Here is a 27,093-nt window from a genome sequence, read left to right as displayed (position 1 = left end):
TCCCCCTAATTCATTTCATTTAAGAAGATTCTTGGGGTCTGCGGTAGACGAGGTGAAACAGTTGCAAAACAACAGAGACATGGAGTCACTTCAAGCACTCTGCACATCAGAGACGATGCTAGCTAGCTCGCGGAGCCGTGTTTCTGGCCCGCCACACACTGCACCCGCCGTCTACTCCCAGCAGTTCCGTCGATAGCAACTCTCACTTTCATAATTCAAACAAATCTTAGAGCTTAAAAGAAAAAAAACAAAAACATAATCACAAACTCACACACACAGGTTTGAGTCAACAATTAAAGCCTTAAAAAATAAAAAGTGGCAAATTAATAAAATATGTTTTTGAAGGAGAAGGAAAAGCTGGGATTAACTTAATTTCTACCTGTTAAATATTTTTAGATTAGTTAATAGCACAATCCCAAGAGGACGGTACATGTTATTCTACTAAAATGAAGGAACATCCATTCCAGCAAAAGTACCGACTATAGATGTTTCTTTTTTTTTTTTACACATCCAGATGATGCAAATCATTTGGGCTTAATTTTTTTGAAAAAAACATCATGTTACAATTAAATATTATTTGTTTGAAACACTGAACTGTTATGTTGGGTATATATCTGATTTAATCCTATAGATATTTATGTCATAAAGTATATTAAATTCCACCAAAATACAGTTTTCCATGTCTGTTTGCTGGAATCACAACAGCAGCCGGAACAAAGCACTTAATTACTTCAGGCTCATGTTCCTCCTCATGATTTCTGACCAAAATAAAGTGTGTGTCTCTATGGAGTGTGGGTTTCATACGTGTGTATGTGTGTGCGTGTGTGTGTGTGTGTTGGTGTGTGCACCAGCAATCAGTGTTAATAGTTGTCAAAGCTGAACACTCCTTTACCTCCCACCCCATCTAAGTGGTCCTACTGAGATGTGCTGATGCGGGTCAGAGCTGAGTGTTTGAACACAACATACAGGGAGGGGAGGCGAAGTGGGGGTACTTCCAAGAAGGGCAGGAGGCTGCCCACCCAATCAGAAGTTAGAAATCTTCCTGGTGGAGTCTGTTCTTTTCTTTTTCCTCAATTGTCTGGAAAGATGTTTTTGTTAACATTTGATTGGGCAGACACAATGAAAGCCTTGGCAAGCGTACATGTCTGGGTGTGTGTGAGTGTGTGTGTGTGTGTGTGTGTGTGTGTGTGTGTGTGTGTGTGTGTGTGTGTGTGTGTGTGTGTGTGTGTGTCGCGCAGGTGGGTGTGTGTGTAAAAGGGGTGAGTGGGATCAAATCGGCTCCAACCTTGTTCTTGTAGAAAGCCATCCGAAGTTGTCAGGGGCCAAACTTGGGTATGAACCTTTAACATTTTGCCGTCGTTAATGTGGTTCACTTGATGAGTTGTTAATATCATGTACATGTGCGGATTCTCTCCCAGCAACACACACACACACACACACACACACACACACACACACACACACACACACACACACACACACACACACACACACACACACACACACACACACACACACACACACACACACACACACACACACACACACAGACCTCGCTCCACAGTGTGTCAGATTTCATCGAAAATGAACATTAAAGAGAAGCGAATGAAATAAATGCATTTTTATTTGAGATTTAAGATGCTTTACTTCTTTAAGCCCCACAAAATGCAGTAATGCATTGAATTAAATTGTATTGTTTTTACATGTCGTTCATTATTAATGTCAATGTTATTAATGTCATTTATTTAAAAGATTCTAAAGAAGACGTGTGCTTTAGACAAAATCTTATCGAAGAAAATGTTGTTCAATATTGTTCTTAAATTCTTGAAGACTTTTAATTTTTGAATTAAAACAATACATATTCCTGATGGCGTTAATTACGTAAATAAATAGGAGACTTGTGTCTCACTTTAATAGAATTTAATTTAAAGACTGTGGTATTGTAAGAACTATTGTAAGTACTTTACAAAAAATTACAAAGAACAATAACTTATTTATTTGGTATTTAATAACATTATATTTGGATGGTGAAAAAAAGATGAATAAATACTGCAAGTAACACGTCAATATAATGTATTTTCCAATTGTTTTAACTATTCAAATAAAATAATTGTGATAACATACATTTTATTAAGTTAATTTGTATTACAGGTTAGTTTTTTTTTATAAAGTCTCTGGACAAAATAGAACCCCATAAATGTTTTAAACATGATTTATATCAATAAATTAAACAATTGAAGGCAAGAAAATTGACAGTATAAAAAGAAAATATAGATTCTTCACTAACTTTTTTTCCCCCAATGTTCGTAGCCTTGTGATTAAATCTGACAAAAAAGAACAATCTCTCGCTGGGATTAGTCGAGGCGACGAAATCTACCATAATTGCACTTTAGGAGGAAACACATATTGCGACACATGATCTACTTGTGAACGACGTACAACCCAATTTTCATTTTATTTTTTAAATTAAAATAAATGTAATATTTGTGCCTTAATTGTGTTTTTGTGTCACAGTAGCTCAATATGTCTGAATATAATAATATAATGACTATATATATATAAGTAATTTTTATATATATAACTATATAACTATATATATATAAGTAATTTTTATTTTCCTTTGCTGTTTGTTATTATATTATATTGTTTAACGGTAACTTAGTTTTTTATTGCAATCTATATTTTTTAATCTGAGAGAGCTTGCGAAGGAAGAAAGAAAAATTGTAATTTTATTTATTTTGTACTTTCTTTCAAAAACAATTATGTCTAAGCCTGATTTTGTCTCATGGTTACTATGTTGTTTGGCACCTAATAATACAATATTCTAAATAAATGTCGTTTATTTTTTTATTTTAAATTGAACAACAACCCAAATATGATAACAAAAGGCAGATTGAATGAACGATCTAATGAAAAAATTGACAACAGGAAAATGCTAAGGTTCGAGAAAGTCTTGGGCAGAGATTCATTTTTCAATGAGATATTACGGTACTTTCAGCAAAACTTTTATTATTATCTCATCAACAATCAAAAAGAGACACGTTATGATTGAGACGAAAGGATATTGCATACAGGATTATTACATTTTGTAATTCAATGTATTTTACAACATATTTCTATATATTTTGTGAAAACTTGACAACATGTCTAAATTCAATCGCACACTACGTGATCACATATAGTTAAAACAATCTTTTCTTACTCTGTATATTTGCATTTCCAATAATAAACCAATGAATTAGTAAATCCTATAACAAAATATCCTATTAAGAAAAAAAAAAGATATTCTGTCAATGTAATAAATTAAATTAACTGAAGCAATAAACTAGAATTTAACAGAACATTAAACAAAACTATCATCTATTATTTTAAAATGTATCTGAGAGGGTCCATAGAATAAGTGTTTTATAATTAATCATTAAATTAATTAAATGTGTTTGAAAAACAAGAATGAAGTGGCCTAGACAACACAGCCCACACATGCAAAGAATGAGAATAAATCCATACAAAAAAAACAACCCAAAAAAAATTGATAATAAATGAAATACTGTTAATTAAATGAAAATACATATATATAATCTTACTCAGTATCTTGTGTTATATTAGGCATCCGTAGAAGTATTCTTCATTGACTAGTATTCCTGATGGCGTTCATTACGTAAATAAATAGGAGACTTGTGTCTCCCTTTAATATAATTTAATTTAAAGACTGTGGTATTGTAAGAACTATTGTAAGTACTTTACAAAAATTACAAAGAACAAAAAATACATTATTTTTGGAAGGTGACATAAAGATGAATAAATACTGAAAGTAACACGTCAATATAATGTATTTTCCAAAGTATTCAAATAAAATAATTGTGATAACATACATTTTATTAAGTTATTTTTGTTATTCAAGGTTAGTTGTTTTTTTTGGATAAAGTCTCTGGACAAAATAGAACCCCATAAATGTTTTAAACATGATTTATTTCATGTGTTATATTAGGCATCCATAGAAGTATTCTTCATTGACTAGTATTCCTGATGGCGTTCATCACGTAAATAAATAGGAGACTTGTGTCTCCCTTTATTAGAATTGAATTTAAAGACTGTGGTATTGTAAGAACTATTGTAAGTACTTTACAAAAATGACAAAGAACAAAAAATACATTATTTTTTGGACAAAAAGATAAATAAATAATGAAAGTAACACGTCAATATAATGTATTTTCCATTATATATATATAAAATAATGGTGATAACCTACATTTTAGTAATAAAGTTTATTTTTTTTTGATAAAGTCTCTGGACAAAATAGAACCCCATAAATGTTTTAAACATGATTTATTTCATGTGTTATATTAGGCATCCGTAGAAGTATTCTTCATTGACTAGTATTCGTCTACGAGCTTGGATCATCTTCATTTCTTCTTACCTTTTTTTTTTTCTTTACAACATTTACTCCAACACTTCCTACACCGACTTTTTATGTTCCAAAAAAAGAACTCAGTGATATTTGGAGAAACAGATATAAATGGAATTTAAAGTAGTTGCACCGAGTCCTTCTCTATGCTTCAAGTGAAGTGAAAAAATAAATAAATAATAAAACGCATTTTTTTTGGGTGAGAAAAGAGAGAAAACCCCCCCATAAAAACGAGGGCAGGTGGGCCGTGAAGGTGTGGCGTCAGGATGTGTTAATGAGCAAAGGCTTGCAACTCATCTGGCTCTCCCATTGGCTGTCTTGCTTTTTTTGACATGCATTTTCATCCCTCTCTCTCTCCCTCCCTTCCCTCCCTCACCCTCCCTCCCTGTGCAATGCCGCCCGAAAATGTATGTATGTATGCGTGCGTGTGAGGCAGCCGGCAGACTCGAGCGAGACGCCGAGGCAGGACTCCAACTCTCCATCTCCAATGAGTTCGCATCCCTCCAGATCCCAGGCACCGCACCGCTCCAGCCGCGCACGAGGAGGACGCGAGAAGAGGCAGCCCGGGAGCGCGAGGGCGAGGGAGTAAAGAGGGGGAGAAGAAGAGGGAGAGAGAGGGAGAGAGAGAGAGAGAGAGAGAGAGAGAGGGGGAGACAATGGCTTCAGATCCAGGTCTCGCCGCGATGCTGCTCTGGACTATATCTCTGCACGCGCTGGGCTCCGAGGGAACGAACAGCAATGAAGGTAGGAGAGAGTGATGGAAAAAAAAAAAGAAAAGAGAAAAAAAAAAGAGGAAAAATACACGTTTTTGAGGTGATGGAGACGCACAGGGCGCGCACACACACACTGCAGTTTTTTTTTTCCACTGACAGCGTGCACAACATCAAAGTTTTGCCGTGCACTTGTGACTGTCTCCCTCTGCCCTGAGAGAGAGAGGGAGAGAAGGAGAGAGAGAAGGAGAGAGAGAAAGAGAGAGAGAAAGTCTGCGAGCAAATGAACTGCGTTTTTATTATATGCGAGAATATCCAAGTTTAGTGGTCTGAGCGCGCGGTGATGCGTATTTGTGCCAAAACTTACTTTTCTAAAAGTATCTTCCTATCTTCCTATAGCATTGTAATATCTTCTTTTTTTGTTCTTCTTCTTTATTATTAACTTTTCTTAACTCAAATCTACTTTTTGTTGAAAGTATGTATTGCAAACTTCTTTTTTTTTCCAAGAGATTGCGAAACTCACCAGGCCTATTATTATTTTTCCTGGCGTGTCCTGGTATCACTGTTAACACTTGCTGCAGTATTTCACAATTTTCATTAATAAGATGTTCGTAAAAATGTTCTGGACAAACGGAACAAAAAGCACAAACACTCAAAATTCTCCCTCTTACCAGCGTCTACTACTTTTTTATTATTATTATTATTTTTAATCCTTTTTTATTTTATTTAAAGTGTCTTATCATAACAAAGTTATCTCAAGACACTATCCAGCTGAAGTAAGACTATAGTTTATTAAGGAAAAACAGATCCCAGCAATTCAACACTACTGCAATACAACAACAAAAACAATACTACTACTAAAACTATGATTCTATAAGTGTTAGCTGGTGTTATTACCTGTTCCTGTGTCCTAAAATGTGTGTCCTTTGGCTCTATCGTCGCACAAGTATTCATTTGTAGTCAGATTTTGTGGGATTGGATTTCGGTGAATTGTTTGAAAAAGTCTGAAATAATAAACAGATACAATTCAATCGAAAAAATGTACTTTATAAACACTATATTTTATCCTATTACTATGTAATTACAACAATGATATTATCTATTACATTAACAGTATTTAATGAAGAATTTAAGAAGTGTGTGTGTGTGTGTGTGTGTGTGTGTGTGTGTGTGTGTGTGTGTGTGTGTGTGTGTGTGTGTGTGTGTGTGTGTGTGTGTGTGTGTGTGTGTGTGTGTGTGTGTGTCTGCTTCGCGACCGAACTTGTGACAACGGCTGGTGTTTGCTAAGAAGAAGATGCTACAGTAGCACCAGTTCACACAGCGTCCCGTCTCCACAGCGCGGGACACCATCAGCATTCAGGTGTGGAGGCAACAGCTCCTGATGAAACGCTTAATTGTCTCGGATTGTCAGGCGTCGAATATTTTCGGCCGTGCTTTTCAAAAAACAGGACCCGGGGAGACCAGGAAGCCTGTCCGAAAACTGTTCCAATCAAAGCTTTTCGGGATAAGCACAAATGTTGATTTTTTTCACTCTATCTCAGTTCATTTAAAATACCTCATCCTTGTGTGTGTGTGTGTGTGTGTGTGTCATTGCAGCTAAATGTGTGCGTGTGTAACTGTAGGTGTGTAAATCAGTGTGTGTGACTAATACTAATAAGAGATTCACAAGATTAAGAAAAAAAAACATGCCTATAATATTTGTGTTAGAGCCACTGCAGGCTAACTGGGGCCCACAGGCACAACATTGGTGACCCCTGAGTAAGAACGTATCCGTCTCAAAAATCCCTTTTTTTTAAATTATAATTTCCAAAGTTTCTATCAGTTTCCTTAAGAGTATTTTATATTTATTTTGATCCATAAATGACTTAAAAACCATGGCTACTGCTTGCTAACTTATTATCGAGAAGTGAATAAATTGCGTGTAATTCTCTCGCTATTATCAAGAGAAACCAAGACATGATGGTGCAAACCATTTTGATTTAAAAAATATATATTTTTAATGTATTCCTAGTGTCATAGAGAGTACAAGATGGAACATTTGATGTAATATTAGTATTCTACGCTACGTTATTTTTATGGCTGCCGTGCTGTGTTGGACTCCATCTTCAAACTACAAAATTGTTCAATCTTTTCCGCATTCTATTACAATTTTTTTTCTTCTTTAAATGAATAAATCATTTCATAATCATATTAGATACTTTCTTAACTATTTTCTAGGCTATACTTAATACTCATGTGTTGAGTTCAACAAGAAACAAATGAGAAAATACATTGGACTCCAACAGCCAACAGTATGAACGGGCAGACACCTGACCTACTTACTTCCTCACAAGAAACAAGAATCCCATCTATGATCCTGGGAAGAAAAATTCCAATGGGTTCATAGATCGAGACACAGATGCACGTGAACGGCTGCATTAAATACTACGATGAGGAAGTTTCAAATCCTGCTTTGTTGTCTGACACAGCATCAGACTGCAGTCTACAGCAGCCCCTCAGTTCTACGTATCACTCAAAACAGTGTCTCCACCAATGTCGCCGCTACTACGGTTGCTGTAGGGGGGCGTTCACCCTCCTATTACGCCAGTTAACCCCGAAATCAGAGCCAAAGCAAATGGCAAAATTCATTCAAGCTTCTTAAGCTGCTTGCCAGTTCTTCTAGTACGGCACATTTGAGCGAATAAAAAACATATTTATGATGTTTTCCAACAGGAATTTCCAACTCAATATTGATGATAGTTGATACTTCAAACAGAGATGGATTATAGAGGAATATATATGAAACACATAAACATGTCTTATTTAAAATGTACGCTTTTTAAATTGAATGCTTTTTAAATTGAATGGTACTATACTGATGTAGTTCCTCAACTTTCAACACTGACACTGTTATTTTAAATGGTCATCATTTTGTTAAACACGGAATGTTGTTTCTTCAAGAAGACAGTAGGGTTGGGTTATTGAACTTTGGTTCTTTTGTCGAAATGCAAAGGTAGTACCTAGTATCGATACGCTTTTGCAATAGAGATTGTATTTTTCCGTAAGAAAGCAGCTGCGGAGTGGAACATCATGATTTGTACTAGTGAAATGTTCTTTTTGTTAGTTTTTTTCTTAAAAAATTGGAAGCAAAACATTTTTTTTTGCAGAAACCGGTATCGAAGTTACGCTATCAGTATAGATACCCAACCCTAGTTGTACGTTTAAAAAAAACAAACCCTTATACATTATATAAAACTTTAATTTAGTTAATGATGGAGTAATCCATAGTTTTTTCATCTATAAGTACTACATTAATTAAAGGAAAAAAATACTATTTTTTTTCTTTCACACACACACACACACACACACACACACACACACACACACACACACACACACACACACACGCAAATTTTTGTTTCAAAAGGCAACAGAAGCAGTTACTACTTTAAAAATAACATATGGTGAAAATAAACAATTGATAAATACTGCCCTCTTTTTTTATATATGATATTTTATACAAAAAATATTTGGTTTTAAAACATTTTCCTCGTTTTTTTCTCTTTAAAACACTGTTCAGCTACTGTTCTTATATTAATTACTCTAAGATAGGCTTCAATAAATGTATTTATATTTTATTCTGATTTCTACCTTTTTTTCCATATATTATTCGATTGTACAATTAAATAATCGCATTTTACGGTTGATGTCGACAACAAGCATTAAAATACAAAACAGAAAAGGTCTTTAAATAAATGTACAATTTTATATGTGAGCATTAAAACTTATTTTGCAGCTCGTGAGTAAGATGGAGGGTCTCATGCAGAGAGAGCGTCTAGCGGGTTATTAGCAGTCAAACCTCTGCCTCTGCAGCAGCACGAAAACTTCTGACAATCCTTTCTTTTCGTCTCTCCTACCTTTAATCCAAAAAATGCTTCACAATGTCACATTTCCCAGAGTTCTATGAATCTATAGGAACAAGGATTCAATGATTATTTTTATTTTAATGTGCAAAAATGAGTTTCCGATGTCGTCAAACGATACAAAACATGAGCAAATTCATTGAGCCGGAGCCAAAGTAGCCCTGAAAGTAAACCCCGGTCCTCACGAAAAGCTTTAAAACGACAGGTCTGCGAGGTGGACTCTACAGAGCAGTCGACACTGACCTTGCATTTGTTTCCCCTGGAATTTCTATTTTTTTTATTTTCGGGCCAGGTGGCGCCACAGAAAAAAAAAATGTAACAGACAAGACACGTGCATATTGAAAAAGCAATTTAAATCATTAGAAACATATGTCGGAGAAGTATATAATTTACATGATTAGTGGACTTGATCACTTTTATTTGATGATGCCAGGGAAATAAGCTCTAACTGGTTTCAGTGGAGAGACTATTGCTTACCTAAATAGATGCTACATTTTAATGTAAATGAAAAACTAAAAATGATTGAGGCTGAAAGAAATTGGGAAAAAAATTAATGTATTTTTTTTAAATATATATATATATTTTTTCTTTTACTCGTAATGCAATTGTGATTAAGCATGTAACACAATCATAAAACAAGAGTATCTTCACTGTAAATCGGGTTTACATGTGATGATGGAATCAGATAAATTGATGCATAAATGTATGTGATTAAAACATTGTATTGAATTACAAAAACAAAAAGGAAAAACCTTATAAACATGTTGCATACGTATAATTTACTTCAATAAAATCCAACAAAGGGAGAAAAGAACTGCAAAAACGGGCCTAGCATGGAAATAATCTGAAGATTTAAAAAAAAATCATGGCGCAGGAATGTCAGAAAAACTAGAGTACGGAAAAATAAATGCTAACAAATCTCTGGCGCTACCAGTTAAATATGTAAATATGTGTATTGCAAGGTCATTTTTCACTGGTGTTTGCTCTCAAACACGACTGTCTGGGATGTCGGCTTGTACTCGGCTCACCTGACATACTGGTGGTTCTCGTTGCTATTCTAAGGAGGCGGCGTCTGCTCGGTGCCTCTGTACCGCATATTCTTAACTAAATCCAAAAAAATGAAAAATGACTTTTTGTTTCTCCGAAGAGAGAATTTATATCAATAAAAAAAATAGAAAATGCCCCCAAACACCTCTTGCTCCCCCCATACTGCACCTTACTATTGTGTTTTTTATTTATTATTTTATTGAAATTTTATGAAATCTCCATTTCTATTTGAATCCGAAAAAAAAAAATTGGCAACCGAGGAGTGTATTAAGCCATTAAGATATATATATGGCAGTGTTTGTCGTGTTACTTTTAACAAGTTACTAGTTTATTCTACCAAAAGCTAACTGTGTTTCTAACTGATTTACTCGTATAAAGAAGTCACTTAGGAAAGGCAAGTAAGTAAGTTAGTCATTTTTATTTATAAACCGCTTTTCCAGACCAGGGTCACGAAGCGCTTAAATAATAATTTAAAAATATTTATTTTAATATAATTATATATCACATAATTGTTTCTAAAAAATATCACATAATTGTTTCTAAAAAAGATACATTTCATACTCTCGCACTATTATTAAAGATCATATAAAGAGCTTTGGAACGATCTTCCTCTCTCTTTGCGCTTGATGGAATCTACTGACTCCTTTAAGAAACACCTTAAGACGTTTCTATTTGTTCCGGCTTTTCCTTGAATTTCTCGAACTCCTGTTGTGTTATCAGTATTATCTTGATCTTTAAAGTATGTACTTTTTTGAGTATTGTTTTGATTGTTTAAGCGCTTTGTGACCCTGGTCTGGAAAAGCGCTATATAAATAAATATTACTTACTTACTTACTTACTATTAACGGCAAAATATCACAACAAACAAAAACAATCTTAGCAGAGCTAACTTTAGCCGTACTTGGCGTGCTATCCAAGCACCAATGGTGTTGTGTGTCGTTGAGAGACACTTCCTTAGGTTCGTCTGATTGGCTCGCCGTGAAAGCTTTTTTCACCCGAGCCAATCCTCATCACTAATGCAGTGTCTCGTCCTTCCCTCCTCCTGCTGCCTCCGAACTTTCCTAAATGAATGGACCGGTTTGATCATTGGGAATGTGAATGCTGGAAAGGAACGCAGGTTGTTTTCCCATCCGTCGTCGACCGCGGTTCATGATTCAGCCTGATGTCAGCAACATTCATATAAGTTGAGCAGCTCCACTGCAATGCCTCAGTTTTTTTTTTCTCCACCTGCGTCTATCATTTTATATAGAGTCGCTCGAGGAAGGAGTCGCTTTATTTGGTTGACTTCTTTTTTAAACGTCTTTTGTGACGGGATCATTGGCACAATATTCTCTCTTACTACCCATGTTGTTACTAGGCAACAGAGCTCGGAAACATAAATAATGATCGATTTGGATGGACATAAACGTTGCTTATTTTTTATTATATAGAATTTTATTTTGTCTTGCATAGTACCCAGTTAATATTAAGTACCTGGTTGGATTGTTCACCGTTAAACAATATTAATATGTTATTCTACCCAGAAATGAGCTGTAATATATTTATTAAGATTGAGGAAATTTGGTTGTTGATTAATATATTTTTGTTTGTGCAATTAATTCATGCTGTTATTCTATCCTGTCAGTGAAGACCCAGGGTTTCCCCAGAAAGTATTTATATTTCAGAATGATCGTTTTTCTGCATATTTGTACGTCATGGATTTGCAAGTGCGCTTGATTTGAGATTTTATGTTCACAATTTGGAGTTTTATCAACAATGTTATAGTTGAATTTGTTTCATTAAAACAAGGAATTATTCATATTAACCTTTTTCAGGTGAGAAAAAAAACAGTGAGTTTGGGAAAATGTCCTATAGTTTCAAGATCATTTTCAAAAGATCATTTTCTCAGCCGTCTGAAATATGTTTAAAAACTAAGGACGCATCCAGCACCAATTTGCTCACTAAAATGCATGCAACAATACTGCAAATACAGGAGCCTATCCCAGTCTCTTCGTGTGAGAGGGGGGGGACACCCTGGACAGGACGCCAGTCTGTCACAGGACACACAAAGACACACACATCATTCACACTCATACCTACGGATAATTTTCCTACAATATCCTGTATCTTTATCTGACTGTGGGAGAAAACTGGAGTTCCCAAAGTAAACACGAGCAACACGGGAAGAACATACTTCTTGCTGTGAGGCGACCGACATTATCCACTACGTGCGCCCCATGATGATAAAACATGTCTGCCTGTCTGTATATATATATATATATATATATATAAATATATATATATACTCTGAAGCACCCATCCCACTTGAACAGCCACACTACCAACAAGCTTAAAGAGAAAAAACAAAACAATGAAAAATGTCAAGTGGCACAAGGTTTTATAATTACAAGCTAAATAGAAGACAAGCTACAGCTTTATTATTATAATCATATTATAAAACAGGTTGGATTTTTATCAGAGGTGACTCCAGCGCTGATATTCCCTCCTAAAAGCAGTGTTGTGAATCTTTGGTCAGATGTTAAAACATCAATTGTTCTGCCAGCCGGGAAACTAGTGCTTATTTGTACATGATTCCCTGATGTTCTTCTAAAGCTGAAATGTTGCATCATAAGCACATTTCACTTTCTACATGTTGACTTAGTTCATTTCTGCAAATGCAAAAAAGTGATTTTCCTTCAGCAGTCGCCTTGTTGATGTTTTTCACACACCGAGAACTGCAGCCCGTTCCAAATTAAAGGCAGTTATTTCTTATTCTTAAAGTGATAGTTCACCCAAAATTCCAACTTTCACTCATTTTCTACTCGCCCCCATGTCGACTAAGAGTTGAAATTATTTTCAGTTTCTTTTTAGAGTTATAGACAATCATTTGATCATTTTAATAAGCGACTGACTTCCTCCAAAAGAGAAGCTTAAAAACATCCAAATAACTCATCTGCTCCTCTGTAATATCCCTCTTGTACTGAAGCCCTGATGAGATGAATTAATTTTTATTCTACAACTCTATATATTACGATTGTGTGCATCAGACTTTTAAAAAACAATAGTGATATAAACAGCAACTTCCCTGGAAATACTATCGCAAGCGCGTCGATTATAGACAGCAGACTGTATGTGTGCACGATATTTATCCAGAGTACTTTCATAGTACTTCTGGGGTTATTCTACATATCCACTAGCGAGCGTAAAGTACAGGCTTATTTCATTTTACCGAAACAATTCTTCTCATCGAGGCTTCAATTAGGGCATTTTTACATATTTCACATTTCTTACACACATGTTCTTCTAATAAGAAAAGAATGACTGCAGTTGATTGGCTTTAAATCGTCATTTCACTGACATAATGTATCATGTTTTTTTAAGTCTGGTGGCAGTACTTAAGTTAAAGATGAGAATGAGAACGTTTGCAGTCAAAATATAACTTTTATACTGAAAATATTTTGCATAATCAGTGCCGTTAACCATAATTATCATCTACGGTATTCACAGGAACCATATTGTTGGAGTGTGATTGCGTCCGTTATCTCGAGCCACCGCTTGATTTTTTTCTCGTAAGCGCTCCCTTTAGCGAACGCGTCTTGAATGGACGTCTGACTGCAACTTGCAAATTGAGCTGTGGAAGTGGAAGCTGCAGATCTTAGCCTAAGGCATTCCTGGCACTTTAAAACGTGTTTTAGTCAAAGGTGCTGAGGTAAATTGCTAGTGCCGTATATATATATATATATATATGGATGTTTTTAGGTGTATTTTTGGCGAAAGTTCGTCCACTTATTAAACGGAAATACAGTTTAGTCACCACAGGTCTGGAAAATCACCTTGAGGAATACGACCAGACGCAAACTTTTATAAAGTAAGCAATAGTATTAATACTAAGAGCAACAATATGCAACATTATTTTTTTGGGGGAAAAGACACAAACTTCTACTACACAGACTGGATGAATATTCCATACAAACCACAGTGGCCGTCATGCTCATCAAAAGTTGCTTTTTAACCACTTATTTGTCTTCTTTTTTTTTTCTTTATTAACTTATAGTAAGTAAGTAAGTAATATTTATTTATATAGCGCTTTTCCAGACCAGGGTCACAAAGCGCTTAAACAAACAAAACAATATTCAATAAAGTATATACTTTAAAGATCAAGATAATACTGAGAACAACACAGGAGTTCCAGAAAATCAGGGAAAAGCCTGAACAAATAGAAACGTCTTAAGATGTTTCTTGAAGGAGTCAGTAGATCATCAAACACAGAGGGAGAGGAAGATCGTTCCAAAGCTTAGGAGCAACAGCCTGAAAAGATTTCTCTCCTCTGGTCCTGAGTCGTGTGCGTGGAACCATAAGTAGATTCTGATCCACAGACCTCAGAGCCCGAGCTGGGGTGTAAGGCTGGATCAGATCACTGATGTAAGGAGGAGTCTGACCATGAATAGATCTGAAAGTAAGAACCAGAATTTTAAAGTTGATCCTGAAAGAAACTGGAAGCCAGTGAAGAGTTTTAAGGATCGGAGAAATGTGAGTTCTTCTACTAGAGCGGGTCAGAATTCTCGCTGCAGAGTTCTGAATCAACTGCATTATGTATGTTTATTATGAAGTTCAAATAATTTAAATTGTTTATTGAAAGGTATCTATCTCTAGCGCTACTGGGGACGTGTCCCTGTCAAGGTACAGAATAGTCGTTTCATTTCTCATTAATCCAGGATTTAGATGCGAGGCAACTGGACTGTGTGTATTTGGAAAGACTTGTTTTGATTGTTACATTGTGCTGGCCCTTTATTATCATCATTCCCAAAAATACCTTGCTACATATCAGCTTCAAATGGAATTTGAATGACTTAGTCCTAAAAGAGCGAGTTAATCATTTAACCAATGAACGAATTATTGAGAAATGAGAAGGACGGGCAATGAGGCTTGATTTAGAGTGAAGTGTTGAGACGCATCGATCAGGGCTGCAGTGACACAACCATCTCAGTCAAGTGAGAGTCCATCACTTTGTTTGGATTTGTGCTGCAAGTAAAAATATTGAAAATTAAATTCCAAATTAGTATCTGCGAGTGTAAAGCATTAATGAATTGCTCACGACGACTAGTTAAAGTGAACAAATTCATGAACGCCAGCACGATGAATAACTCAGTAACATCTAATAGAACTGAAGATAACTTAAGATTCTACAAGGCCTACCAAAACAATTTATTATAAACACCGTCTGTGTTTGCACAATGATCCAGGTGGTAATAGCTAGCTGGATGAATCATGAATCATAGTCGATAAAGGTTTGCTTTAATCTTCTAATTGTAATTGTGTTTAAGCGTGTATTCGTGAACACAAGCTTGAAAGCAAAGCCATTATCAGCTTATTCCTACAGTGTCACTGAGGTTCATACATTTTGTTTTTAAATGCTCTTCAATGTGAGCTTATTCACTGCCACACTCCACTTTAAGGTTTACATCCGAATCCACTCCACCTCCTTTTTACTTTTGTCTCGATATACGGTCCAAACTTATCTCACCTTTGCTCAGGATCAAAAAATACGTAAAAACTTCACTATATTTATTGGACTCTAGAATAATCACTTTGTGACTAATGTTTAGAATAGAATAGAAAAGAAAATGTTTATTCATCCCCAGAGGGGAAACACACTTTTACAACAGCAGCACAATTGGAAATAAAGTGCAAGGAAAAAAAGAAATAATAAAAGAGATAATAAAATAAAATAAAACGATCTTAAAAATATACAAATTTGTACAATATCAGAAAATTAACACTATTAACAAAATAAAATAAAATAAAATAAAATAAAATAAAATACAGTGTTGCAAAGAGTTTATCTTCAAACTAATAAAAGCACAAATGTTAATAGTCTCATAGGAATTCTAATTTTCATGGGGGTCTTCTACTATGCCCCCCCTTTCCCTTGCTGACCTCCTGCTAAAACCCGTACAGGGAGGTCATATAGTGTACAAGCTAATTTTCAATGAATTCCGAGGGTAGAATTTTGTTTAACTGTTTGGGAATCTACAAGACATTAAGCTAAGGTGGACACACACACACAACCACATTGAACACAGTTGTTTTTCAACATGGAGTGTATATTTGAGTCTGAATAAAGTGTTGTTGGTTGGAGTCTTATTTGTTGGATAAACGTTATTTTACTATTTTTTTCTATTTAGATATTCTTGGGTCTAAAATCAGAGCAGACCTGGCTATGGTTTACATCTCACTGATGTGTTAGGATGTGGTTTATCTGGCAGAAGCAATCGCGAAAGAATAAAGAAAGCAGGACGTGCTCATGCTATTTCACCTACTTAGAAGGGGATCTTATGTTCCCTAAACTTGGATTAATGATAGAAATACAGCAGCGCTCTCAGCACAGAAGCAAAGACTTGCTCTATAACAAGGAAAACTGATGTTGTTTTTAGATGTTACGTTGAGTTGCGCCGCGTCTTCTTCAACAAGGTGGACTTTTCTGATAATGTTCCGCACTCAATTCCCTTTAATCTATTAAAGGATTTAAATGTTCATTAGGTTTAATAGAAAGCCCCTCGAAGGTTTAATGCGCTTTGACAAACCTGCCAACCGGTTTTCGATTGCGGTGGCGACGAACGTCGTCCAAGTAACAAGGTCAAACTCCAAATGTGTGCGCAGCTCATTTGGTGAGGAATGTTTCCTCTCAATTAATCTGCTTGAGAAAACACCCTGAAGAGGATCACGTAATGACTCGCTTCTCTTCTGACCTCAGGTGTGACCTGAAGCAAGTTAAAGGTATATTCTCAATCAAATCTTTAGGTTCCTGCCCGTTCTCTGTTAAATATGAAGGACTCATAATGTTATATCGGGGGGAAGGAAACATTTAATTAAAAACATGCAATAACAACAGAAACATATTTCTGGAAGCAGATGACCAGGTTATCCACATGTGTGTGAAACAGTAACTTTTACCAAAGCTCACACCTGCCGCTCTGCTTTGTGAAAGAAAGTATTTTACTTCTAATTATTGTCTGGCTGATGATCTGCTGGATGGATTATTTAACGTGAAATATATTTTTTTTAACTTGTCATTTTCTGCTCCTGATTAAATTCACTGGCAATTTCACTTTTCCTCTCTAAATCAGAATTTTCATAGTATTTTTAATGTTGTTTGCTCTGTCCTCACTTATTTATTCACTTTCTTATTTTAACTTAGTAGTAGTAACGTGTTAAAATCTCAACGGAGATTTTACTTATCTTGTATTTAAAACAACAAAACAGTTGATCAAAACATCACTTGTAGCAAAGCTTCTCTTAATGCTTTCATTTTATATATATATATTTTTGATGTAGAGACACAGCAGATGCATTGTCTCATCACCTCTCAACTATGTCAGTGAGTTTCTGTAAAAAAAATATTTTTTCCTTTATTGGTACAATTTATTCATTTTATCATAGTTTATGTAGACCTTAACTTTACTTTGGCAATATTTCATTAGTGACTGCTTCTCTGATGTTAAACAGTAACATGTAAAAAATCTCATTTAGTCCAAATAAAAAATAATTTAGCACGTGTGTTCTTTCATATAAACACATGTGCACCAGTTTATTAGACAACAAGGAAGGAATTATACAATACGAAGGTGGCAACTGAGCAAAATTGTGTGACTTTTAATTGGAAATGATTCCACTGAACATGTGTCAAAATAAAATAAAAATGTATTGCTTTCTGTTTGGTTTAACAGTCAATTACACAGAGCCTCCATAAAATGATCTCCTTTACATTTGCTACTTTTAGAGGGCTTTGTGTACACATTTACCTTACCTTTTAAAGTATTGTAGACTTTAACTTCGAATATGTTGTGTAATTTTGATTTTGTGGCGCCCGGTAAATACTATATATTACATGTAGAAACCAACACTTATCACTTTAAGCTAATGATAGATAATAATGTTGATTATGCTACTTGTTTAGATACAAATGAAAACATATTTTAATTATACTCTGACATACAGAATAAACTAAATTATTTATAGATGAAAGGAAACAGGAAAACACACACACAAATACACTGCATAGAAAAATAAAACGATAATATATATTTTTAAAAAAACAAGTAAAATTTGAATGAAAATAAACTTTACGTACGCTAACTTCCAAAAATGTGAGCAAATTGACTGATGTGTGTGAGCAAATGTTTACTATGATGTGTGACAATCCTCAGCGTCACTTTTTTGAAAGGGCCCCCAAATCAAGATTAGAATCAGAATCAATGAAAATATAGTTTATCAGTGTGAATAAATCTACAAACATACAAAACTATCAAAGTTGATGATTATTTTAGAACTAAAAAAGAATAAAAGACGCCCCAGCGCCCTCTATGGGTCAGCTGCACATCGTTTGCAGCAATTAAAACATTAATTTAGCAACATTTGTCTACTGATGATCATTGTTAGCAAACATATTAAGTTGAGAAAAGTGTAGAGCCGAAAGAGCTGGCGTGTCAAAAAAAAAGGAGTACACATAAATAAAGAATGCCGGGCATGTTATTTATGAAAGAGAACAGAGACTTGGAAATGTACTCTTGACAAGGTTTCTAGAAAGCGAAGCCACGTCAATGAAACATCAATATTCTCTCAACTCCTTCAGGCTGCTTCAGAGTCCGACGCAGATGACCTCTGTTTGAACTCTGTCCTGAATCGATAACTAGAAACACAGCCGTGTCTAAGGCGGCTGCAGCCCTGATCCAACTCTTGTGTTTGCTTTAGACATTTTGTTACTTATGGACTTCCCTTTCTATTTTACATGATCAAGTCTCAGTCCACTCCTTCATTCTCTCTTCACCTCTACCCCATTCCATCTCTAAAAATAGCTGTGCACCTCTGGATTTTCTCCCTAGAGAAGCCATGCAGGCTTGGGCAGCAGTATTGCAAACAGTACATTGTGCTCCCCTGGGAGAGGATGTGTCTCGCTGGCCCAGAGCATCCAACACCCTCTTTTGGAAAACAAATTTCATTATTTCCATGGAACAAAGAGGGGCCTCTTGTTCCATTTAGGTTTTAACTTTGCAAATGGAAGAGTCCCCAAAACCGACGGTGGTGGTAAAACATCGGTCTGGTGTTGCTTGTTTCGCAAATCTTGTCCTTGAGCTCAAACTTGGTCGACCAATCTAATTATTGTATGTTTTTTTGTTATATACCGTGAGCGTTGAGCTAACCTCAAGCCAAAAACCTGGTTTCAATATTAATACGATGTGTTATTATCATATCATCAATATTAATCAAGATGTGACAGTATAAGAAGCGTAATCGTGACCAAAATGGTCAATGTTTTCAATATTAGATTGTATTAGATATTGTATTAATCAAGCTCTTCTTAAATGCGCACTGTGACCAATCGGCGTCAATTTGTACTTCTATGTCTCGTTGTCGTTTACGTCTCGTCCGGCTGTTAGCTGTTTGGTGCAGCTTGTCAGGCTCGGTTGCTATGACGACACGTCTTGCCGGCGCGCTGACTTGGCGCAACTTAGTATATACACGGAAGTATTACTAACGTATGAGCGCTACTCAAACGCTAGTTATTCAGTCACTAATCTCTTTCAACCCCCTTTGCTAAAGCAACATATTGTAAGTACTTTTCATCTGGTCTCCGTTGTTTTCTTATAAGATCGCGGAACTTTCAAACAAGTTTACACCTGTTTGTCTTCGCCGTATGCTAATGAGCTAAGTTGTTAGCGTCAGGTCATCTATAAACTGTTATGTGTGCGTGTTCAAGGAGGTGGGATTAATTATTGATTTGGTGATATCGCGACACGCCGGCAGCTCCTCTCTGATGTCACTCAGTTTCACAGGAAACCGATGCGAGTCCCGCGAGACTGAGCGCTATAAGTGATACTTTTCTCTGATCATGTCGGCACCGAAGCGCAGAAATAAACAAAAGGGAAATATCGCATCCCCTACAGTACTTGCACCTGTGCGTCCACGCGGCCACATTTTTAGGTGAAAGAAATAAATATTGCATTCATATCGATATCACACTTCAAGACACCAATATCGAATATCGCATATATTTCCAATATCATGCAGCTAGATAGTGTAGTTTTAGCAAGTGTAGCAATAGATTGTAGTTTTGACAACATTTAAAAAAAATAGTAAGTACAGCGTTATGTTTGATTGTTAGTAATGGGTCAAACGGTATTGGTGATTGTGAGTGACATCGGTGAAGATTTGTGGATTATTTTAGAGGAAGATGCCAGATGGGGTGATGAAGAAGTCCGAAAAGGATCGTTACCGTGTTTGTTTGGACCACATCATTCAGAATTGTGATGATTATCCCCACTTGTCAGAGGATCCAGGGTCTGACGGCGATGGGTCAGAGCACCAAAAAAAAGACAGATTATGTGGGTTTAACGGGTTAAGAAATGGCCATAACCAATGACATTGGCTCTCGTCCAATCATCTCTCTCGATACAAACGCTGTCTGTGTCCCGTGCAGATAATTAAAGATTCATCCCATGACCGCTTCACCTACAGCAGCCCCTCCCCCACGACCACGCTCCTCCACCATCTTGTCGTTTCTTTCGTTACATGTTTGCCAAAGTTTAAGTCCCTTGTGTGGCTGCTGTTCTCATATTCTCAAGGTGTCTTTAAGGAGGTTTGAAAAAAAAAAAAAGTGTGTGTAAGTCACTTCTTATTGCCTGAGGACGGAGCAGTGTTTATGTTTTTTTCATCATTTTAATCTGCCTTAAGTCGTTAAACAGGGATTTTTGTTAGCTAACACACCTCAGTTCTGTGCGTAAAGTGAGAGTTTTCCAGCGTATCTGAAGTACGGTGATCTTCCGCTAAATGAAAATGACTTGATGGCGATCAGGGATAAATAAAAAATACGTGACACAATTTGAGTTGAGGTGATAAAAGCTTTGAAGTCATTACTAACTAATTTAAAATCATTCTAATCATGGATCAGATAATAATCCTATTCTTAAAACTGGGACAAAATCTGCATTTTATAAATCCAGTCTCTCCACTAATAGTGTAATTATTTATTTTTGATTTATTGACATTTCTTTACCAACATTTTTAAAATTCTCCTGCTCTTCAGTCTTGCAGCAGCTGATGTATTTTACATTTCAACCCTTTAGTAAACATACTCAGTACTAACCTTTTTTATTAAGCTGTGTAGACAAGTGTTCTTTATATGATGTGTTGGCGTAATTTGTGTTGTTTCTAAATACTTTTCATCTGAGTGTGTTTCTTTAATTTTTTTATTTTGTTCATTTACAAAACCTAATATATTTTGAATCAGAGAATACCATTAGGTATCTTATATTTGACTTGTTTACAAAATGTGTGTTTTTCTAAACATCTGCATGTTATTTTATTTTGTCAAATAAAAATAATTTCAATGTGTTTGATTATTTTTTTTCCATCCATCCATCCATCCATCCATCCATCCATCCATCCATCCATCCATCCATCCATCCATCCATCCATCCATCCATCCATCCATCCATCCATCCATCCATCCATCCATCCATCCATCCATCCATCCATCCATCCATCCATCCATCCATCAGTCTATACATCCATCCATCCATTCATCAGTCTATACATCTATTCATCCAACAGTCTATCCATCCATCCATCCATCCATCCATCCATCCATCCATCCATCCATCCATCCATCCATCCATCCATCCATCCATCCATCCATCCATCCATCCATCCATCCATCCATCCATCCATCCATCCATCCATCCATCCATCCATCCATCCATCCATCCATCCATCCATCAGTCTATACATCTATCCATCCATCAGTCTATACATCCATCCATTCATCAGTCTATACATCCATCCATTCATCAGTTTATACATCTATCCATCCATCAGTCTATACATCTATCCATTCATCAGTTTATACATCTATCCATCCATCAGTCTATACATCTATCCATTCATCAGTTTATACATCTATCCATCCATCAGTCTATATATCCATCCATTCATCAGTCTATACATCCATCCATCCATCAGTCTATACATCCATCCATTCATCAGTCTATACATCTATCCATCCATCAGTCTATACATCCATCCATTCATCAGTCTATACATCCATCCATTCATCAGTTTATACATCTATCCATCCATCAGTCTATACATCTATCCATTCATCAGTTTATACATCTATCCATCCATCAGTCTATACATCTATCCATTCATCAGTTTATACATCTATCCATCCATCAGTCTATATATCCATCCATTCATCAGTCTATACATCCATCCATCCATCAGTCTATACATCCATCCATTCATCAGTCTATACATCTATCCATCCATCAGTCTATACATCCATCCATTCATCAGTCTATACATCTATCCATCCATCAGTCTATACATCTATCCATCCATCAGTCTATACATCCATCCATTCATCAGTCTATACATCTATCCATCCATCAGTCTATACATCTATCCATCCATCAGTCTATACATCCATCCATCATAATAATGAGCATATTGTTATGGTCTATTATCGTTTGGCTTTAATTATGAGTCTTATTGCAGGCGACATCAAATGACTTGCGTTTGACACATGTGGTCTATAATAAAGGTAGCAACCGGAGAAAAAAAACAGTATCACCTTGAACTGTTTTCATACAAGCAACCTGCCAACGGATTCATTCACATGAATCACAATGTAGACGACGACATATATAGCAACTAATAAAATGACAAGAGCAACTAAAGGTGGTGAAGAAAAATACATTAGATTTATGCTGTACTTCTGCTTGAAAGGTTGTTCTTCCTTCCTTCCTTCCTCCTTCATTACAACACAAAATACTTCACTGCTACTTGGTTTTCACTCACGCAGGCACACAATTAAGTTTTGTGTTCTTCTGACCCAGAAAATCGCGCACCACTGAAAAGCTTTTTTCAGCTTATCTTTGAAGCTTTTGCTGAAAACTAAGTGGCCATTTAGGCTGTAAAGTAAAAAAAATCAGTCAACATAAAGTCTTTGACCGTCTCCAGTGGGTGTTGAGACTGTTTGTAATGGATGACAGAAAGAGAAAAACATCAAGCAGTCTGCTGCAAAGACGATTAGCTTGGTGTCTCTGGCCTCACCCATGTGTAACCGGCTGCCAGCGTACAAATGTCAAGGACTGTCACCACATCTGACAAACATGGCAGTTTCCTCATCTTAATGTAGGCATTTTCTCGAGCTTATTCTTTGTAGCCTTATTCATATGTGGAAGTTTTCTCGGAATCATTTGACCTCAACAGAGTTTTCTGAGATTGTTGGGCTTGTTGTTGGTGTCTTTGTTGAAACTTTTCTACCTCGAATTGTTTGTTTGGGTTATAATGCTTGTTATAATATGTCGTGGAAATCATTGATCACTTTAAACAATATCAATTGGTTAAACGTAGTCTGTTCTACTGATTACCATGAAAAAACATTAAGAAAGAAATACCCAAATCATTTATTTTCTCAAAATGTGTTCTTTGTGTTCACATATTATGGCTGACAATTTGGTCTGATTGATTTACCAGTTTTTGACAGCTTTTCAACTTATTTTTTGAATTCCGAATTAAAAAAGCATGTTTATAAAATGTTATATCAGTATTATAATTGTATCAATGCTGGTATTGTTTGTCTGCTTTGTGTGAGAAAGGAATTTGGGGAGATCTCTCTAAGGAGTAAAAGCCACCTGTGACCTCGATGGTATAAATTATCCAAGTGTGTTATTGTATGGAACCTTTGGAGTAAAATAATTTACGGCTTGTATCATTGTGGCATCATTGTTTCAGAAAGGATTGTGACACAGAACTGGAAACTCTGCCGGTCCTTTCTCTTGTAATTACAATTCAAATGTGTCTTTGACATCATTGGTTTTTAATCTGACACCAACAGTAATGGATGATTTATGGATGCATGATTATTGGAATTTATTGCGTATTCAACAGCTGATAATGGAGGCTCTGGGGTGACTTCTATCAAACTGTTGTTGTGTCCAATTGGAAAAAAAAAACAATTTAAGAAGAAGAAGAAGAAGATTAAGAAAGTTCTACCTAACCTTACCTAACCAAAACGCAAGCCCTATAAAATCAAGTATTTGAGATTTGTATTTGCCATCTCAAATAAATCAGTATTTTGGTTAATATGCATAGTACAGTGGTTATTAACCTGGGTTCGATCGAACCCTAGGGGTTCGGTGAGTCGGTCTCAGGGGTTTCGACAGAGCCTCCGCCGCGGAGGTTCAGACACACCCGAATTATCGTGTAAATTCGTGATGACAGACCCCGCTTGGTCATCACTGGCTACAGGCGATCAGCCAACCAGTGCTGAGGGAAATTTAGTGCGACTGTCGTGCTAGCACGTCGTGTTATTCCTTTGTTAATATTTGAATCCATACTAACTATGTCGGGCAAAAGAAGAAAGTGGTCGGACAAATATGTACAACATGGATTCACATGGATCACGGAAAATCTGCATGATTTTCAAAGCCAAGTTGAGCAACTCTAGTCTCGCACCGGCAAAACTAACACTTCTTGAAGCTGCATGGAGACGGGGAATACAAGAAATCATATTTTATTTTTCATTAAAGAGGGTTTCGGTGAATGCGCATATGAAACTGGTGGGGATCGGTACCTCCAACAACGTTAAGAACCCCTGGCATAGTACAATTTCCTGGAATTAATAATAGTAATGGCATATCAGCGCCTCTTGGATTTTTGGCACGGTCTAATTCTTATATCTATACTTGTTCTCTTCATTAATTAAATATAAAAATCACTATAGTCACTTGAACATTTATCTTTTTGGTTCAATGTATCAAAATCTTTGAGAAACAGAATGAAACGACACAAAACCACTTCATTACAGTCATCTTGTTCCTGTCGGTTGTTCACGGAATAACATAAAATCCGAGTTATTCTTAACTAGCTTCACCAACAGACAGACAAACATCGAAGAAGTGTAACCTCGTTTTCAGGCCATTACCTTCTGAATCAGCTCTTAATAATGCCAGGATACTCTGATTTTCTAAAACTTTTTTACCATCTTACAACCCTCCCCAATTTCTACATAAGTCAAAAGTAAAGATAACTTAATTCTCAGAGCTCCTCTCTTTATCCACAGGACTGGTGTCATATTAAAGCAAAGAGGCTAAACCCAATCATTTGAATATGACTTTGAAATTAGATAAGGACTTTGTCCGCTTTCAAAGACGCTGCGATTTCTCATTTGGGTGGAAATGAAATTAATGCTACGGGGAGTGTTCTATTCAGTGATCGACGCTGTTCAATTTGTTCTCTTAAGATGGTCTCTTAAAATGGGCAATCATTTGTGATGAATATTACGATCAGGATCGTATCACAAATAAGAAAGATGGTTCGATATCGTGAGGATTATTGAAATGGTCTTCTGGATGGGGTAGAAAGAGAAAGTTCAAATTGTGTTTTACCAAACTGTTACACTGTGTGATTAAACTGGTTTGATTTGCTGCTCTCTCTGTGGCTTCACTCAGCTGCTGACATCTCACACTTCACACACACACACACACACACACACACACACACACACACACACACACACACACACACACACACACACACAGAGGCAGATGTGGACGCTGTGGATGAACGAGGTGAGCTTATAACACTAACGTAACTTGTTTTCCAAGCATTGGTAAAGTTTGCACGACAGCGACGGCTTTCAAACTTTATGTGAAACCTTAATATAAACCATATTAAGTAATACATGACGACTACAAAAACATTTTTACCAAAATATTCCTTTAGGTTTTTTTGGATGAATCACATGTATCCAATTGTGTGGCGATGGTATTTAAAGGAAATTCATCCAATTAATTAGGTTTAAAAATGTTGTGGAAATTGTTCTTTTTATGTTTAATTAAAAAACTGTCATGACATTTTTTTTTATTAATTATCTTTATAACCTTAAAGTTGATGGGCACCAAATCTTTCAGCCCTTGATAGAAAAATCAAGTTAATTTAGAAATTTAGAAAATTCTGATTCACTCATAGAATAATAATAATAATATATTATTATTGCCTTCACAGCTGCATATCATCCCAAACACCATGGTGCAAAAACCATCATACACTTAGCCTGATCATCTCCTCTTCCATCACACTTAACACTAGCTCTACCCAGGGCTGGGTCCTGAGCCCCCTCCTGTACACCCTGCGGATGTGCGACTGTTAAGCCAGGAATACAGGGACGGGATGCATCGATAACAACGATGAGTCTGAAACATGATGTTGCACACCTGACAAGAACTCCAGTATCGATTTGTAAAAGAAGTTGATCGTGAACTTCAGAAACACGTCTGGCCTGGAAGCTCAACAGGAACTATTCTTACTCAGCTTTCAAGACTGAAACTCCTCAGTCTCCTAAGTCCTGTCAACCTTCTACATCTGTGTGGTGCAGAGTGTCCTCGGCACTTGCATCTCTGTGTGGCACAGCAGCTGTTCTGCAGCAGAAAAGAAGGCTCTCCACAGGGTAGTGAAGGCTTCACAGATGGTCGGGACCAGACGCTCCGACATCATGGACATCAACAGTTCAGTACAGAAGGAGAACTGTGGGAATTATGAAAGACTCCACCCATCCTTCATGATAACTTTTATTAATGTTTGTTTTTTTAATCAATAAGATTGTTAATTAATTAACTATATTTTTTATTACAAAGGATGTCAATTAGTACACTATACTCATCTATCATCATCAATGTATTTGTATTGCGTTTCATTATGTATTGAGTTTTCATTTATATCAATTATTTGATGAGATTTCATTTTTAATCCTTCCTGTCTGAGGCCAATGTCCACTTTGTTAAAAACCCAGAGGGTAAAGACGAATTGTCCTTTTATGGCCGTCAGCGTTTCATACAAGCTGATGTTGACACTATAAATAATGCAGCTGTGGGCTTGTACAGCAACATTGGAAAGAGATAGAGAGAGATCAAGCTCTTTAAACATGGCAACAGAAGTTCATATTTCAATTACGGTATCATAAAGTCTCTCTACAAAACTTCAAAGA

The 27,093-nt window shown here is 36.1% G+C and overlaps 1 protein-coding gene across 2 annotated transcripts in view; it reads left to right on the top strand.

Annotated features, from left to right (window-relative positions):
• Window positions 1-5,041: 5,041 nt before the first annotated feature.
• The window catches only part of epha8 (eph receptor A8), an 84,025-nt gene continuing 61,973 nt past the window's right edge, over window positions 5,042-27,093 (top strand). For both annotated transcript variants that reach the window (XM_087801758.1, XM_087801757.1), the window contains exon 1: window positions 5,042-5,149. In XM_087801758.1, coding sequence (XP_087657884.1) covers window positions 5,062-5,149 — 88 coding nt within the window. In that variant the 5' untranslated portion in view covers window positions 5,042-5,061. The remainder of the gene's footprint in view (window positions 5,150-27,093) is intronic.

The sequence above is a fragment of the Callionymus lyra genome, chromosome 10 (assembly GCF_982586985.1).
Source record: "Callionymus lyra chromosome 10, fCalLyr1.hap1.1, whole genome shotgun sequence".
NCBI lineage: Eukaryota > Metazoa > Chordata > Actinopteri > Syngnathiformes > Callionymidae > Callionymus > Callionymus lyra.
Note: the sequence above shows the minus strand (reverse complement) of the source record. Positions and strands in the feature narration are given on the sequence as shown.